Raw genomic sequence first — 17,121 nt, 5'->3', positions numbered from 1 at the left:
ACTCATATAAACCATGTTACTATCTAGAAAGGTTGGACCAGATGATTCCTGAGATCCCTTCCAAAGTGGCATTCTACAATTCTATGTTTCCTAATCATCATGAAAATAAAGCAAGGAAGAGCATAAAGAAGAATTTATTATTGTGCTTAGTTTTATGTCTCTCGTGACATCTATGTAATGCCAATATTCTAACAGAACACAGTGCCAAGTTTAGGCAAGCTGTTCTAGACCCATGACATGCACCTGATGGATTAAATGGTTAATCCAAACCACAGATGAATGTGGTTTGAAAAATGATTCAATGCTGCTGCAGCCTAAATAAGGAAGCTGTAGTCTCAGCATTTATTTCAGGGAAAAGAATTACAATGAACTGGACAATATTTTTACTTGAAAAATAAACATTGCCCAGGAACAAGTTCAGGTGAAATGGAATGAAATTCTCTTAAATGTTAAACCACTACCAGGTTGTCTTTGGTTGCTTTTGGCCCAAGCCAAATAATACACTTAGAAACAAGTCACAGGAAGATTTTGGGAATTGGCTCGGGCAAGTGGTCATTCCTAGGAGGCAGGATTCCACAGAATGATCCTGGTTATGGTTAACTTCTTAACATAGAACTAGCCTTCATGTCCCTTAGAAATCCTTAAGGTGCAAAACAAGAAATATAAATTAAGTTCACTAAAACACACAGAGACAAAAAACTGCACTGCTTCCATAAGTCTATCCTGGAAGCCTGTTGAGCAATGCTGCACAAAGGAAGCATGTTAAGGGATTTATTGTTTTGGTTTTTTAAACTTATTTTACACATAACTTTTGATTTCAAGAACATGTAATTTACCTGTCCTCATCAGAAACATATGTTAAAGCACATGTAGTATTGTAAAGGTGTCAGGTACATTCTATGATTCTATGAATATATGCTATGAATGTTGATAACATAATGTCAAGCTTCATTTTTAAAAAAGACATCACCTTCCAATTTTAAATCATAAACTACAAGGTATATGGTAACGAAAAGTCTTCACTCAGACTGGATCCTGCAGAAATTCAAAGTTCATTCCCATTTCAGTTTTCATTCAAAATAACTAAATTTAAAAGCATTATTGTTTTTATAGAGTCATAAAATGTTTTGGGTTGGAGGAGACCTTAAAGATCTTCTAGTTCCAACCCCCCTGCCATTGGGCATGGACACCACCCATTAGACCAGGTTGCTTAAAGCCCCATCCAGCCCGGCCTTGAACACTTCCAGGGATGGGGCAGCTGCAACTTCTCAAGGCAACCTGTGCCAATGTCTCATCATCCTCACAGTAAAGAATTTCTTCCTTATGTCTAACCTAAATCTCCCCTCTTTTCAGTTTGGAACAGTCTCCCCTCATCCTATCACTACAAGCCCTTGTAAAAAGGCCCTCCCCAGGGTTCCTGTAGGCCCCTGCAGGTAATGGAAAACTACTACAAGGTCTCCTCGAAGCCTTAACACAGAAGTATCTCCTAAAAAAATATATGTAAAAACTACTTGATAACAGGCTTTAGCCCAAAATGTCTTTTTCCTCTCACAAACATTATTTCATACAAAATCAAATGAAGAGGTATTCTTCATATGCATTCTTAAAGGTAAGAATTCCAATGAAAGGACTTTTTATTGTATTTCTCTTAACTTCTGAGAACAATCAAGGAAATAGTAGGAAGGAAGACCTAGATACTATTATACCCTTAACATTAACAATAACATAAAGCAAGGGCAAAATGATAAGTAAAGGCCATAGTTTGAAATGGCAGCCCCATAAGCACGTGACTGCCTGGCAATAATCAATTTTGTCTAAATGGCCTTTCCTGGAGAACCCAGTGAAGGTTTTTTTATACACTTTTGTAAAGAAAGGTTCAGGCCCTCATTTTAGCAGGAGAAAGAAAGATCTTTTTTAAATTGTCTTAGGCATTATTCCTGTATTTTCTATACCTTTTTATTTTATTTCGCTGAGACTAATGGTTTCTGACCCAAGATTCTTGGCACTGGAAGGGCTGTTCACTAATGAGAAGAGGAAAGATAAAGGTGTTCTGTTTCCTTTGGAACTTTGAAAAATTAGCTTGACTACTCCTTCAGCATAAAGTTCATTACAGCTAAAACTAAAATTTGTGTTAACTGTGTAATGTATCAGAAGGGCCAAAACAGAAGAGGTCATTGTTTGTTGCATTCAGCAAGGAAGTAAAGACTGATCTTTGTGCCCTGTGCATTCCTGATCAAATCTTGGGAACAAAAATTGTTTCTATATAGTCTCACAAATGATATCTGAGGATTCAGAATTCATGACTTCATGAATAAAAGGTATTTACAGCTAAATGTTTCCAAAAGTACATAAAGTGACACAACAGACTATAATAAACAAAGATGGTATCAAGATTAGAAGCACTTCCATGGCCTTACTGAGAGTCTCTTGAACTCAGTGAGCTCTTTTTTTCATATTTGACAGCCCACCCTGGATCAGCCTCTTAATCTATCAACATATACTGCACTTACCCATATAGCTTTCCATACCCAAACTTCCCCTGAACCCAACAGAACTGAACATGCTAGGACAGGGAGATGCAGCTCTTATTGCCTAAAATTATCACAATCATCTGTCTTTTTGTACTGTTCATTAGGTATGCAGTAAATCTTACCTTATCAAGTTCATCAGAAATAGCAATGCCTGAAAACAAAACAGATTAAAAGAAAAAATAAATTAGAACCACTCTTTCTATAAATGTCTTTACTACAGTAAGTAAGAATAAGGTTTCATTTGGAAAGTTTACACTTTGTTCTCTGCACATTGCTGTACCATACAACTTCTCATACTTTGTTCCACTAGTGAAATTGCCTGAGAACAATCATACTCTTAACTTTCCTCTGCTGCAGTATTATCAAAATGAGTTTTCAAAAAACTATGGAAATGAAAACAGCAGATGTGCCAGTACAGTGAGAAGCTTAGGTATACTTCTACCTGCTTTCTCAGATTAAGCCAGCAACATAATATCTACATATGGACAGATTATTATGCAAATCTCACCCTAATCAGCATGCATACCATCACACTGCAATTACAGGGCAACATGGACATGACTCTCCTCTCTTCCTCCATTCTTCAGTGTAGAAACAATGCCATGAAAACAGATGGAACTTAAAGAGAGGAAAATCTCAAAGTAAAATTTCACAGCAGAATGCAAAACAGTTTTTCTAAATCCTCTGAACAAGAACTTGTTTATTTGCTCTTGTCCTTTCTGCTGATGCCTGCCTGAGGCTTTCCTATGCTTGCTTCCATCAAGTCATCTAACTCTTTTAATTATGACTATCCTGCAGCATATTAAAGATGCACAGCTGGTCTCAAAATTTTTAACATATCCACACACCTCATTCTTAACACATGGAGAGATCAAGTAATCACACATCTAATGCTATCATGTTGAAAATTCTGTTATATCAAAAGCAAAGCATTTCCCAGGTTCCTATGAGATTTGATAAGAAACATTTTCAGGTTAGAACTTCAATCCAAAAACCAAAAATAAGCATGTCCTAGTGGTGAAAATAAAGTAGAGAAATAACTATTCATAGGAAGAATACACACTTGAAAAATGTTTTCTAATTCATAGCACATTATCAAGACAACTTCTACCAAGGAATACAAGAGATTATATTGCAAAATACGTAGTATTAGCTGAGCAGAGTTATTCTTTCAAAAATCATACTAACAATTGCAGCAGTATAAGCTTATTTCCATTACATTTTTATTTCTTACTATTTGGTATACCATAACTACGTTTTGTTTGTTTGGTTTTTTACTTTACTTTTAATCATTAACTCTGACTAATTCTCAGTTTAGATTATTTCCTTATATTGATTTTTGTTTTAAAAACAGTGAAGTGCTAGGAGAAATGCAATTATAATTTCAATTTGTAATTTCTAGAAAGAAACATGCAATGACCTAACACAGCATTTTTAGTCATTCAATAGTTCTAAAGTAGATTACATTGAAAAAGATACATTTTTCCTAACCCTTCCATCCCTCACAGCCAGTAACCTGTTTTAATCAAAGATCAGTACTGAAAGTACCAAAGACCAAACAGGAAAAACTGTATACAACTATATGCCTCACACAAAAAGCTCTACTAACTTATCTGATTTAGTTACATATAAACACATGAAACTGAAAATCATCCATATTCTAAAGGAGTACTTTCAGCAAAATTCTTTTTTGTGTAAATCCCACTGGTTTCCCAGAATTTACTCTGAATTTAGAGAAGAACAAGTAGTTGAATTGAGCAGAATGCTACAAAACACCAAAATTAACTGTATTTCTTAGATAAGCATGTAGAGAGATAGCAGTTTCTGAGGACATATTGCCAAAATAAAATTTTAAAAGTTTAGAAAACTTTTATCTTCGCAATCACAAAATTAAACACACACTCTTTTTCTCTCTCTTTCTCTGATGTGGCATCAAGGGAAAAGAAAATGGATTATCGGAGAGAAACTTCTTCTAAAGCTTGTTACAGTAATCTTGGGATCATTAAAAAAACTTCATTAGTTACTGATAATACAATTCCATTAGCAGAGACCAGGATAAATTAGCCCATAAAAAGGTGAGTGTAAAAAAGCTTCTCATATTCTTCCAAGACATTACTGCACCACACACTTGGTGTGGTTCAGTCTTACCAACTTTCTTTTTCAGTTGGCAAATGGACAAAGTACCAAGGGTGAAGTTGAGAGGAGGCGGAATTTGCACCCTGTGTGTAGTAGACAGAAAATCACAACAGTGAGGTGGTTTTTTTTCGTTGTGGATCTTGGGTAGAATAATATGAACTCCAGTTTTCACAAAGTAGCTCCTTAAAAATTTAATCCCATTGCGTACTTACCATAACATTAAAAACATGCAACAAACAAACACACCTTAATCCAGAATGCTGAGAATCTAACAGGAATATTTAGGATTTCTGTTATTCTCTTAAACCTTAGAAAACCCCTGACTTTTCAGTAGTCAAATAAGTTACTGTCAGTTACTTTATTTTCAAGTAATACATTGACAATTTACAATAGTAGAATTTCTACAAAGTAAAGGTAACAACTGTCGCTATCTTTGGTCCGTGTAATTGCTAATATCCAGAGATCAGCCTTTTTCAAAAAGAAAAGCCTCTTTTCTCTTATTTTGTATATTTGACAACAATTAATTGGTTGTGCTTTGTTTCTTGTACAGTTATTTTCACTTCTTTTCTCTGTGGCTTTCTGACAAAGTAAAGGAGGGAATATAAACTTTACTTTTTATATATTCTCACTGGAAAATGTCATTGTAACAACAGAATGCTAGAGACAGAGACAACCCATTCCATGAAACTACTCTTAATGGAAACAGCTATGTTTCAGGTTTAGGCAAAACATCCACAGGTTTAGCCAAAATGTCCTTATACTAAAAACTTTTCACCTAACAATTTAGTCACTTCCTCATCTGTACCTTTTTCCTTCACAACTTTATCCTACTCACCAAAAAGCTCTAACACCAGAAAAATTGACACACCAAGTGTCACGGTGCAATGGCGTTAGTAACAGACCACTGGAGCTCAGGATGCTTGTGTGATGTTCCTCCACTCCTCTCTTATAGATAGAACCAATTCGGACTGGGACACCTAGTTTTTTCAAACATGAATCCAGTGGCTTTGTTAGAATATAGATTATTAGGAACAATTGTTTCTGAATTCCTTCAGCCTAAAGCATTTAAAGCTTGAATCTGCATGATGGTGAACATAGAGAATGGAAGATTTAGGGTTGCTTCATCACTGCTCTGCCTCAAGGCACTGAGGGAAGAGGACTGTTGAAAAAGTCCTGCTTTTGTTGGGGAAGGTCTTCCGATGTCAAAGGCTAATCCTTCAGAAATAAGGCAGTTGCTTTACCCTTTCTCTCACAGCAGCTGTTTTTCACAATATTTACTATTGGTTTATATCATACTATGATTGACAACTATACAATACTCATAACATTCTTACTTTCTGGAATGAGAAATTGCAGTCTTCCAGCTAACAGGGTGAGAGATCTGTTTGCCACCATCAGCTAAGGCTCACAGACAAGGTTTATAGTGGGAATTACTTAGGTATCCAGCTGACAATTTTATGTCTTTAAAAATCCTCCCTTTTACAAGTAATTAGGGGTGCTGAATTTTGAACAGACACCACAAGTACCCAGCCCACACAGCTGTCTGGTGAATTACACAGACATACACAGGGCACTTATTTCTACCTTTGAGTGCAGTGACCCTCTGTACTGCAAGGGTGCTGGAACAATAAAGTAATTGGTGTGAACATGCTTTTACAGACCTTCAGAAATGCTCCACAGCCACAACTACTGCCATCTCTGATCTGCAACACATGTGGAAAGGACCTGTTCATGCTAGCACAGCCTCTCTCAACTGGAACACTTTCATCCTGCCAATAGCTTGATTTTTTAAGAGAACTGGAAGAAAAACATACTCTCTGAAAGGTCCTGCACACTAGGATTAAGTGAAACATGACTACAAGATAACGCAATAACAACACAACTTATTAATACTTATGATATTCTGTTATTATCATGCCTACATTAAGCAGATTGCACAAAAGCATATCTCACTGTATTAGCCATGGATCTTATGGCTTTTTTATAACTAAAATATTTAACCAGTTGCTTGTCATGCCTCTTTTTTTAAATTAGCATGGATTATTTAAACCATTTTTTACATAGTTAGATTTTGGTTGCCAATCTCCTACCCCTATAGCAGTCTGCAGTGGGACAATGACAATCACTAAAGCATTATAGCATCATCTTTGATGAAAAAGCCACCTCCCAAAACATATCTGCACCATTCTGAGACTAGAACAAGTATCTTCCACAGTAAAGAAAATACTTTCTGCTTAGGATAGTCTGCTTAATTTCTATCTTACCAGGAAATTAACTTTCTTTAAAAAGGAAAATTAACATTGTTAGTAACAATTCCATGAGTCTAAAAAATGCCCAGCTCTTTCACACACAGCTCCTAGCACAAGAATTTTATTTGTTCCTGCACTTCTGCAACAAATACAATTAATCCAGTACCTAAATGCCTCTCCACACAGTGGTATTATTGCTCTTTGATTTTTAGTGATTTTTAGACTTCGATGCTCTCAATTCAACAGCATAAAATTAGTTTTCAAAACTGTAGACACAAATTACTTCAAGTCTTTTTGAAATGGCAAGTCATAAAATCCCTGCGTGCTGCATTATTCCTGATCAGCTTTACAGCAGCTTAAAAACTTGAAATACCTTCATATGTTACACACACCTCCGATGATAGAACAGGTTTCCTGATAAGAATGAAAGTTGTGAAACTTCAGAGACCCCTATCATTTCTGCTTTTATTTGTGGTCCTCAAATAATTCTAGGAAGAGATAACACAAAATAAAAATTCGTTGATTTTTTTTTAAGACTTACATTTATTTAAATGCACAACATACATCTGCAAAATCTAATGTGTACCCAGTCATTAAGAAAATAAATGCTACTACTCAATATATGCCAGACTCCCATTATTTAGCTCAATGGGAACAAATAGCTTATGCATTTTCCTAAACATCCAGAAGATGGCCACAGAGCTCCCAATAGCCGATTTTTCTACTTGCCAAACAAACCCTTCTGGACTTGACATACAGGTAGTGACACATAGAATTTGACACACTAAGACAAACCCAATGCAGCCCAAACTAACTTAGCAAAACTCATTCTCAGCATCGGTCTAGGCCAAGGAACTTGTGGATGGCTGGGCTGTCAACTTCATAGTGCACCCCAGGTTCTGTGAACAACTCCAGGACAGAAACAGCATTATTATTCTACCGTTATTAATACTGCAAGTAGCAATTGTGAAGGCATAATAAATTGAAACCTCAGAGTTCTTGCCAATGAGGAGCATATGTCCTTATATTATTCAACAAGTATGTATCAAATTTCTGTAGTGGTATCTGTCTTGAATTAGGATATATTCCTCCCAACCTCTAGCCATGTATGAACAAGGGAAACAGTGCCATCTACAAGACACAACACATTAATATATCAGCACAGTACACATCAGTATAGCTACTATCTAAGAAACACAGATTTAACCTCTACTCCCCCTGGTGGCTTACAAAATAATAAAAAATTAATCCCTGGCAAAATAATCTGTGCTTTAGACATGCAGCATTTCAATAACCAAATTTCTGAGTGGCTTCAATGGAGAATACAGGTTTCAGGATTAGGCCTCATAAGTAATAATGAGGCAAGCAGAGAGAAACAAAATGCAAAGTGCCCACCAAACATTACATCCCAGGAAATCTCCTAGGCCAAAGTCATCTCATAAAAGAATAATCAATACTGTAGAATCTCTCAGAACTCTTGATTTTAGAGAAAGGCATACACTGCAGTAGGTTGGTTAAGGTGGGTAGCCCACAACAACCAGCAGCCAAGGACAGAGTCACAGTTCAGCCTTCTACTAGCCCCTGAGTGCCAACCCCTTTCTTCTGAGGACTAGAAAGTACCCTATCTGAGATGGAAGTCTCACAAACCACAGTTCTGCAATAGTGCTAGGGAAATTTTTTGCAAGCCAAATACTGTTCCAGAAAAGGACACTGTAACTCAAAAAGAGACTCTAGCCCTGAAATTTAGAGTAGGCTTGATCAGAAGAGCAAATGCCTCTACAAAGGTGATTAAAAATTTAACATGTGTAGGAAAAAGATACTTATTACTAAAATGACAGTGATCTCCTGGTCATATAAGACCCTCTTTATAATAGAAGAGCAATAACTATGTTCATTCTTCCTATTTCAATCTCAGAAAATATAATTACTTTGTATTATTACTCATACATCACACTAAAAGCAAATGGATTTTATGAGCAAAGGCAGTATCAGATAACAGCTGCAGTACTGAGATAAAACTAACTTCCTTAAAGGTTTGATTGAGCTTATCTAAAAATGTCCAACTCAAAATAAATCACAAACATTGATTTCACACAAGAATAATAGGATTTTAAAGTTTGTCTTTAACAGAAGAAAGAAAACTTCTCTACAGAATACTGATAACCAGTTTTGCGGTTCAATTAGCAGAATACATTTAGGCCTACATGCTCAACTGATGACGGTTAAGTCATTTTTACAGACTAAAGTCCATTTCAGATTAACAATTGTGTATTATATCTTAAATCAATGCCCCTCATGAGACAATCAATAAAAGTCTAGTTACATGTCATGCAAGTGTGCATTTGCAATTATATCATCATCAGAAATGCCTGGATTCAAGAGGCAAATTCAGAGGTCTGATAAATGTTAGTGGCACTCCATTCAAGTACATCTTCCATAATCACAATGTAAATCATTAATAGATTCCTACAGTGTAGAAGCTTCTAAACTAATCCCAATTCTAATATGCTTCAGAGACTGCTAAATGCATTAATGTATACATAATTAACTACTTCAAACTTCTCACATCTCACTTACTCACAGATTCATTCACAAAATGAAGATACAACTTTCGAAATTTTTAATATATTCTGATAATTTTTTATCCTTATTGTTACCAAGAATTTTACTCTTGTTGTTTAGCTTCTTCCAAGTAAGATAAACAAAACACAAGTTTTTATTTTTCACTATTCAACTGATTCTAACATTATGAGAAATAATTGTTTGAGATACTCTAGAGGGACTTGGAGATCTTTCATTCTTGGAGATATTCAAGAGCCATGGACATGATCCTGGACAACTAGCTCTAAGCAGCCCTGCTTGAGCAGGGGGGATTGGACTCCAGATGATCTCCAGAGGTCCCTTCCTATGTCAATCATTCTGTGATTCTATGATTCTGTATGGTTTCTATCAATATTTCCTACTAGAGTGCAGATAGCGATCTTATTTATTGATTATTTATCTATTTTTTAACCCTCTTCCAAATTAAGAAACAAAAGAGTACTGTTTTCCTTTTGGTTATAGTTAGATAACATTATTTCTGGGATTCCCTCCAACAAACTGACTTGGATTGGTTACCAAATAGCTTTAGTTAACTCACTACCATTTTCTGACCTTAGGATGTCCATTGAATGCAAAGCATGATACATTTGTTTCTTCCTCTCTAATTTGTAACATACACTTGGCCTTAACAAGGCTTCAAACATTACTAACAAAATGCTGCTTATTGCTGTATAAAGGCTATATGTAGTTATAAAAAATTACCAATCTCACAGCAGAAAACATTATCATCAAATGCTGTTCCCATGTGTAAATTGAAAAATCCAATTCACACACATTTTCAATACACACTCTAATCCTTAACTCAAAACACTTGTAACTAACTGTTTTTCATCTCCTGTTATCTCTTTGTCAATCCTCAGAAGACGAGAGGTGAAGACAGGTATATTCATGAGCCAGATCCTTAGCCATACAGAAAGTCTTTTCTCTCTTTAAAATGCAAACAGGCCAAAAAGGGAAATACAAGAGTATATATTTGAAACAGCATGGAACTTTTCTGAGGTTCAGCTGAGGAAGGTTGATAGCAATACAGATGAGACCTTGCAATACGAGAAAACAAAACATGCACAAGGGAGATGCAGTTCATTTCTGTATGTTGCTTCACAAATCAAAATATCCCCGAACAGTTGCATTTGTAGTTCAAAATCCATTTCAATGACACCCAGCTGATAGAAGAAGCAAACAAAACCCAGGTTTTCCACATTGGTAGGCCTCTGGAAAAACGTATCCTTAAGTCACAGATCTACAATGCACTTACACTATAATTCTGGCAATACTCTTCTCCAGACACTCAAAACTCATATTATACCTTTAACATACAGTGTGAATTCACTTCTAGCTTCTCAGACCAACTGCAGCACAGAATTACTCACATATTGTCTCAATGGGGCCCAAATATGTATATATGTGTATATATACATATTGGAGGGCTCCAAATATAAGGAAGTTCAGTTTTAATCACTAGGAGAACTCAACATAGGAGAGACCAGACATCCAAGTGCCTGAGCCTCACCTTCCAAAGCCTTCACGCAGTTCTAACTTGGTGTGAAGTGCACAGGTTTGTCTCAAAGCAGATATCTAAGCTGCATAGTCAATGAGGCAACAGAAACTAGTTTAATTCACAGGCTGTCTCAGCTACATAGCAGGCAATGAAGTTAAGGAAACCCACTACAAGATCCAAAGCTTATCTTTAGAAATGGAAATAAATTCCAGGACTTGATGGAAAGTTCCTTTACTTCAAACAGCAAGTTTTATGTGGCACTCTTCCCTGTTCAAATACTGAAGAATGAAATGAGAGAGTGCTGTAAAAAGACATCGAAAGCATTTTGTGATTGCTTGCATACTCAACCATTTGAGTTTGGTGCCTGTCCCATACTGCTTCAAATCAAATGTAGCATTAGACTCATAGATTTTAAGAACGTGCTTGTAGAATCAAAAGCACTGACTAGCCTACCCAAAACAAGCATTAAAACTGGAGAAGTGAGAAGGTAGTTACAGGACCTTGTCGTGGTTTTTGTAAAATTCACCACATGGGATGATGCATTCTTGGGTACAGCACAGAATGAGTTTCTCTTGTATTATTCTTCTAAAGTTCTAGATGTGTCCATTCATATTTCTCTAAGATACTTCCTACATGCAATTTTTACTGTACCTTTGGGAGAACACGAAAACCAGATTTATTTTCAAAATAATACCTTTTCTTGATTTTCCCAAAGTTTTTACATTTTTTGTATTGAATTTTTCTATCATACTAACATGTAAGAAATCACAGCACAGAACAGATTTATTTCCTGAAATAAACTGAAAATCAGGAGTAAAAGAACAGGAAACAAGGACACACAGGTTAAAATTAATCTTGTGCAAGTGTTTAAATGATACAACCAAGAAGGCTAAAGTGCAAAACGAGTAATGAGTATCAAAGAACAAATAAAGACACAAGATACTGTAAATACACTAGAAGAGGAGGACAAAGTAAAATCCAGAATTATTACACTGAAGAGAAGGGAAGCAAATAACATGATACAAAGAAATCCCAGTGTTCAATACTCTCACTGAATCAGTCTTTACAAAAAAATTAACTGTGGATGGATGCTTAACACCAGTGATTCTCAAGAGGAAAAACTGGAAGCCAGGCGATAGAAAGCTGAAAGATACTCTGATGACTTAGATGCATCTAAGTTGGCAGAATCTTGTGGAAATTCACTGTAGAGAACTTAACTAACTAGCTGAAGAAACCTTTAATCTACTAGCAACTGTCTTTCAGGAATGGAAAGGACAGAAAAAAACAAATACTGTATCTTTCTTCAAAGAAGAAAAAGGGAAGACATGGGGAACTACTAACCAGCAGCAGGAATACTTGACAAAATTGTGAAATAAACAAGTCAGCAATATCTCATGGATAGGAAAGGTGATAAGAACCAGCCGATATGAATTTAGAAAGAATGAATCATATCAAATCAGTCTAATTGCTTCCTCAACTGGGAAACTGCCCAGTGGATAAGAAGAGGAAGTAGATGTAAAATACTTCAGCTATAATAAGACTTTGTTTACTGTCCCGGATGATACCTCAGCAAACAAATTACAGAATTACATTCTAGGTGAAATTACTGCAAGGTAGATAAACACCTGCTGGGAAAAAGCACACTTACTGAGTAGCTTTCAAGAGCTGGTTATCAGATCTGAAATGGAATCATGAAGAGGTCTGACAATATTTCCATTAATGATCTGGATGAAGAAATAGCACATTCATGAAAGTGAACTTGGTATCAGGCTTAAGTGGTTTAAAGCACTCTAGGGGATAAGATTAAAATTCTATATTATCTTGATAAGCCATCAGAAAACATAAAGTACTAACAAGAAATAATGAAGAAAGTTTTGTTTGTGAAATAACTCTATGAAAACCTGACCCAACAACACTGATCAGGTACATTCACCCCCAGTTCAAACATGGGGCTCAGCAGAGCTGCAGTATTTTGCATTCCAGTTAGAAAACTCTGTGGCATGCAGAGGTACAGAATGCTGCAAACTGTCTTTTAAAAGTAAGGAAGGCAGAGCTCAGTGGAGCCTACACACTGTTCATAAGGAAAGAAAAGATGTAGGATTCAAGAGTGGATTTAGTCCTTTATTACTGAACTTTCACATCTGATTGGTTTGTATGGTTTGTATCTCCAGAAAGTGAAAAAATAACCCTTTCTGAAACTGAAAAAAAAAAAAAAATAATAAAAAAAATTGCTTCTGTATCTATATTAAGCTTGGTTACAAGTCTCTAAAGGAGAAAGACTTGAAAATTGCACTGGCGTCCACCACAGTAACACGGTCAGACAGTGGTAGGGCTTCAAATCAGAGACCCTGATTGGAGATACTTCAGCTCCCCACAGGCAGACAGATCAATTTACTAGAAATGTATTTGAATTAAAAGATCCCTGTAACTATATGCTATAATTAATGTAAACAGGAAAATTGCTCAGAATATAATTGTTGTGATCAACCTTAAACATTTGGAAGAGAGGCAATTTGGGCAAACTAGTTTTAGGTGTTTGACACAATTTGCAAACATGCTGAATTCCAAAATTCTTAACAAAACAGATCTTCCATGCTTCGTTCAACTCTGTTTCTGAATTCACAATCTCCATTTTCTCCAGTGAATCGAGAAGTGCCATGGATAAAAATTAATGAGAGGATATAGAAGATATTTCTCATTAAAACTTCTCCCTGACAATGCAATACTTAGTTTTCATGTACCATGGCAGATAGTACTTTTCAATACTCTGCTCATTGTTAATAGTGTTTGCTCTCACCAAAGTACTTCAGAATTCTCTTCTACAGGAATAAAACAAAAATAAACAATTTCCTCATCATATCCAGTCATTCTCAGAGCTACTCTGTATATGAGCATGCTACCTCTAACATTAATCCTGTTTGACCATATATTTTAAGGGATAACACTTGGGGTTTGAGATGCTTTGAAGTAGTTACTTGAATTGCTTTTGAAAACTGGAAGGAATTAACTGACATCAATGATAAAAATATCTAATTGGTTTTCAATGACAGGTCTGATTCCATCAATGAGGTTAAGGTTTCACAAAGGTTAGTGCAATCTAACTGCTACCACACAAAGGAGCAGCCTTACTGTTGCTTATTCCCACCATTTTCTTTAAACCAGCCTATTGATCTCTTTATGAGTTAATACAGTTCACTAAACTAGCAGAAACCTATTGTACCAAAAAAGGAGGTGCAACAGAAGAAGTTCTGTCAGCTGCTAAATTCTCTGACATTCTGTAAACCTCACCAACAGGAATGTAGCTGCTGCTGTCAATGAACTTGGTCTTCACTGGACAAGAAGACCACCTTCTTAATATACACTTCCAAATTACAATTCAAGCTGCATGGTTACATTGAAAAACTAAAATCAATCAACTTACTGCGAGACAGATTCTCAAGGGCTTTTCCAAGTTTTTTGCTCTCTTGAAGAATATGATTTAGTTCATCAAAATCATGGTTCTCCGGTTTTGTCCTCCAATCCCATTTAGGATGCTCTATTGACCTCGGCACTAAATACACAGATATATAGATGTTTAGATTTGGTAGTTCAGTGTCCTACAGTAGAAAAAAAAGCTGCACGAGTTTACAAGCTTAAGTACCTTGAAATTACTTCACTATCCTATTTTAACAGCTGGAAATGTTTCCTTTGATCAATAGGAAGTAAAAATGAAAACATCATACTTGGGATGAGTCTTGCAAGCGAATTAATTGGTAAACAGGAATAATTAATATTAAATAAAAATAATAAAAATAATGCAGTAACAAAAAATATAATTAAAATATTGCATATGAAGGTACTTAATTTACATCAAAATAGAATTCTGTGCCCAAGGGACCAAGAAGGAAAAATGTAAAAACAAAAATAAGTGGTACTTTTGGCTTTGCTCATAATTTTCTGAAAAAGAAAAAAATAAATATTTTAGATAAAACAGTATGTTTATACATATTTTTTTAAAATAATGAAGTGTAGATAACAAAATTCATAAAAATAGCGAAACAAAATATGCCCCTATTGTTCATGTTGTACAGCCTATAAGCTCTTTTCTTCTACTTAAAGTAAACAAACTTTGGGAAGCATAGTCCTCAGTTTACAATCTCCTACTCATCATCTATTACCAAAGCCTTCGATTTAATTTGAAAATAATTTCTCAGCTGCAGAGCTAACATTACCTACAATGGCAGGGAAGAAAATAATGAGTTTCTGAAATACGTAGGACCTACAATTAACAGAGCTACCTTGACCAATGTGAACATTTTCAACAATTTGTAGAAATGAAAACAAAAGTGATGCTGTTTCTGGAACTGCAGTTACACATACTCTTTTTGCCAGTGTTCTGAACTAAGCAATCTGCTGCCTTCGCCACCAAATGCAGTTGTTGGGTTGTCTCCAAACAGCATTACCATGCTGACAACTGCACAGGCTGGTGTGAAGATGAGGATGCCTAGTCCACATTGCCAACAGAAATGACCTGTTGCATTTATCAGTGGCTGCAAACTACTCCCTTAAAAGTACCTTCAAAACCAAAGACTACAATGTCCAATATATCCTGGCCAGCTTTGAAATTTTTATTTACTGTTTAGACATATGTCAATTAATTTATGCTTACAAACCTCATTTTCATTACATGCTAAGAAAGAAACTTGCAGACTCCTGCAGATCATGCAAAAAAATGCTATCTTATGATCATATGGAACTTCAGCATGCTTTTATGATGGTATGGGAACTTAGACTTAGACTTCAAGTACTGGTAGCTATTACAAAAAGTGTTAAATAACTGTTAGTATTGAAATTTGTCTTATTGCTGACTGCCTTCTACGTGAATATAGAATTTGGATCAACTCCACAAAGGAAAGTTGAAGTTAAGTCAATAGCCATCTTCTCCAGATAAAGAAATGGGGCAACGGTATTTTTAAGTATTTCTGTCACAAAGAGCGTGATTCCATCACCCATAGACATAAACCAAGTCATCTTCAAACTGGATGTCTATACAGAGTCTGACAACCCAGAGTACATTCTGATCTGTAACACCTACTAAGGAACCTGGCCAAGTATTAGGGAAGTTAATACATTTGAATGCAATTAAAAGATATTCTCAAAAGCAGAAGGAAAAGGAGACACTAAAAAGGATAAGAGTAGGATGAAAGTGACACAGTAAGCCTCAATAAGGAGAAGGGAAGAGATGGACAACTTGGAGTTTCAGAGTCTGATTCTGCTTTGTGTTCAAAAAAGTAAAGTCCTTCCTTCTCAGGACAACAGAAATAATGACCTATTGGTGGTTCCTACTGAATAGATATATGCCTTATGGTATTAGGGTATGACTAGCATCTACAGAGATGGACAGTTTATAATCTGTTGATACTTTTAAATGCCAATCATTTAAGTTATAGTTCCCTGGTTTAGGAACCACTGTGTTCATTAAAAATTATCTAAATTTTTATGTGACCAATAAGTGCCTCCATTCATAGACCCTAGTATAATTAACTAATAACTAAATAACAAACATCGGTAATTTCTCAACCTTTTTCTTGTTTACAGAAAACAAAATGTTCCATGTCGCATTTTTTCTAAACTTTTACTAACTGTAAATAAAAATATTTAGTAAACTAGAAATTAAATAATGAGGTCTATTTTTGCTCACTTTTGTTTTACATAGTGACCACATCATGCTGCTTTACTGCCTGCTTTTTCAGCTATCTCCTCTTCTCCCTTCAGAGTAGCAGCACTATACAGCATCATTCACTCTATCCTGCTAGCAGTTTGACAGATTTTTCTTTCCACGTTTATACTGAACTCACCCAATCACAGAAATCTCAGAGTAACACCAAAATGCAAACAGGCAATAATTTAACACAGTAACACCATGTACAAAGACAACCAAACCTTAGAGCTTCCAGGTTGCAGAAAATTTCAACAAGCTGGTATTTGCTATTGTGTCATTTAGAAAAACCCACATTTTTCAGAATTTCTGAAAAACATATGATTTTGAAATAAAATTTGTCACGGGAAAAAAGAAGAATGAAACAAATGTAAGTGCTACTCAACACCTGTGGAGCTTCCAGGATCA

The 17,121-nt window shown here is 35.6% G+C and overlaps 1 protein-coding gene across 1 annotated transcript in view; it reads right to left on the bottom strand.

The window, feature by feature from the left end:
* C2H8orf34 (chromosome 2 C8orf34 homolog) overlaps positions 1-17,121 on the bottom strand; it is a 173,323-nt gene that overhangs the window by 116,298 nt on the left and 39,904 nt on the right. The window contains exons 4-5 of the mRNA XM_051612173.1: positions 14,437-14,565; positions 2,654-2,682 (exon numbers count right to left, since the gene is read on the bottom strand). Of these exons, the coding sequence (XP_051468133.1) occupies positions 2,654-2,682; positions 14,437-14,565 (158 nt within the window). The remainder of the gene's footprint in view (positions 1-2,653; positions 2,683-14,436; positions 14,566-17,121) is intronic.

This window comes from Apus apus, chromosome 2 (genome assembly GCF_020740795.1).
Source record: "Apus apus isolate bApuApu2 chromosome 2, bApuApu2.pri.cur, whole genome shotgun sequence".
In the NCBI taxonomy this organism is placed as follows: domain Eukaryota; kingdom Metazoa; phylum Chordata; class Aves; order Apodiformes; family Apodidae; genus Apus; species Apus apus.
Note: the sequence above shows the minus strand (reverse complement) of the source record. Positions and strands in the feature narration are given on the sequence as shown.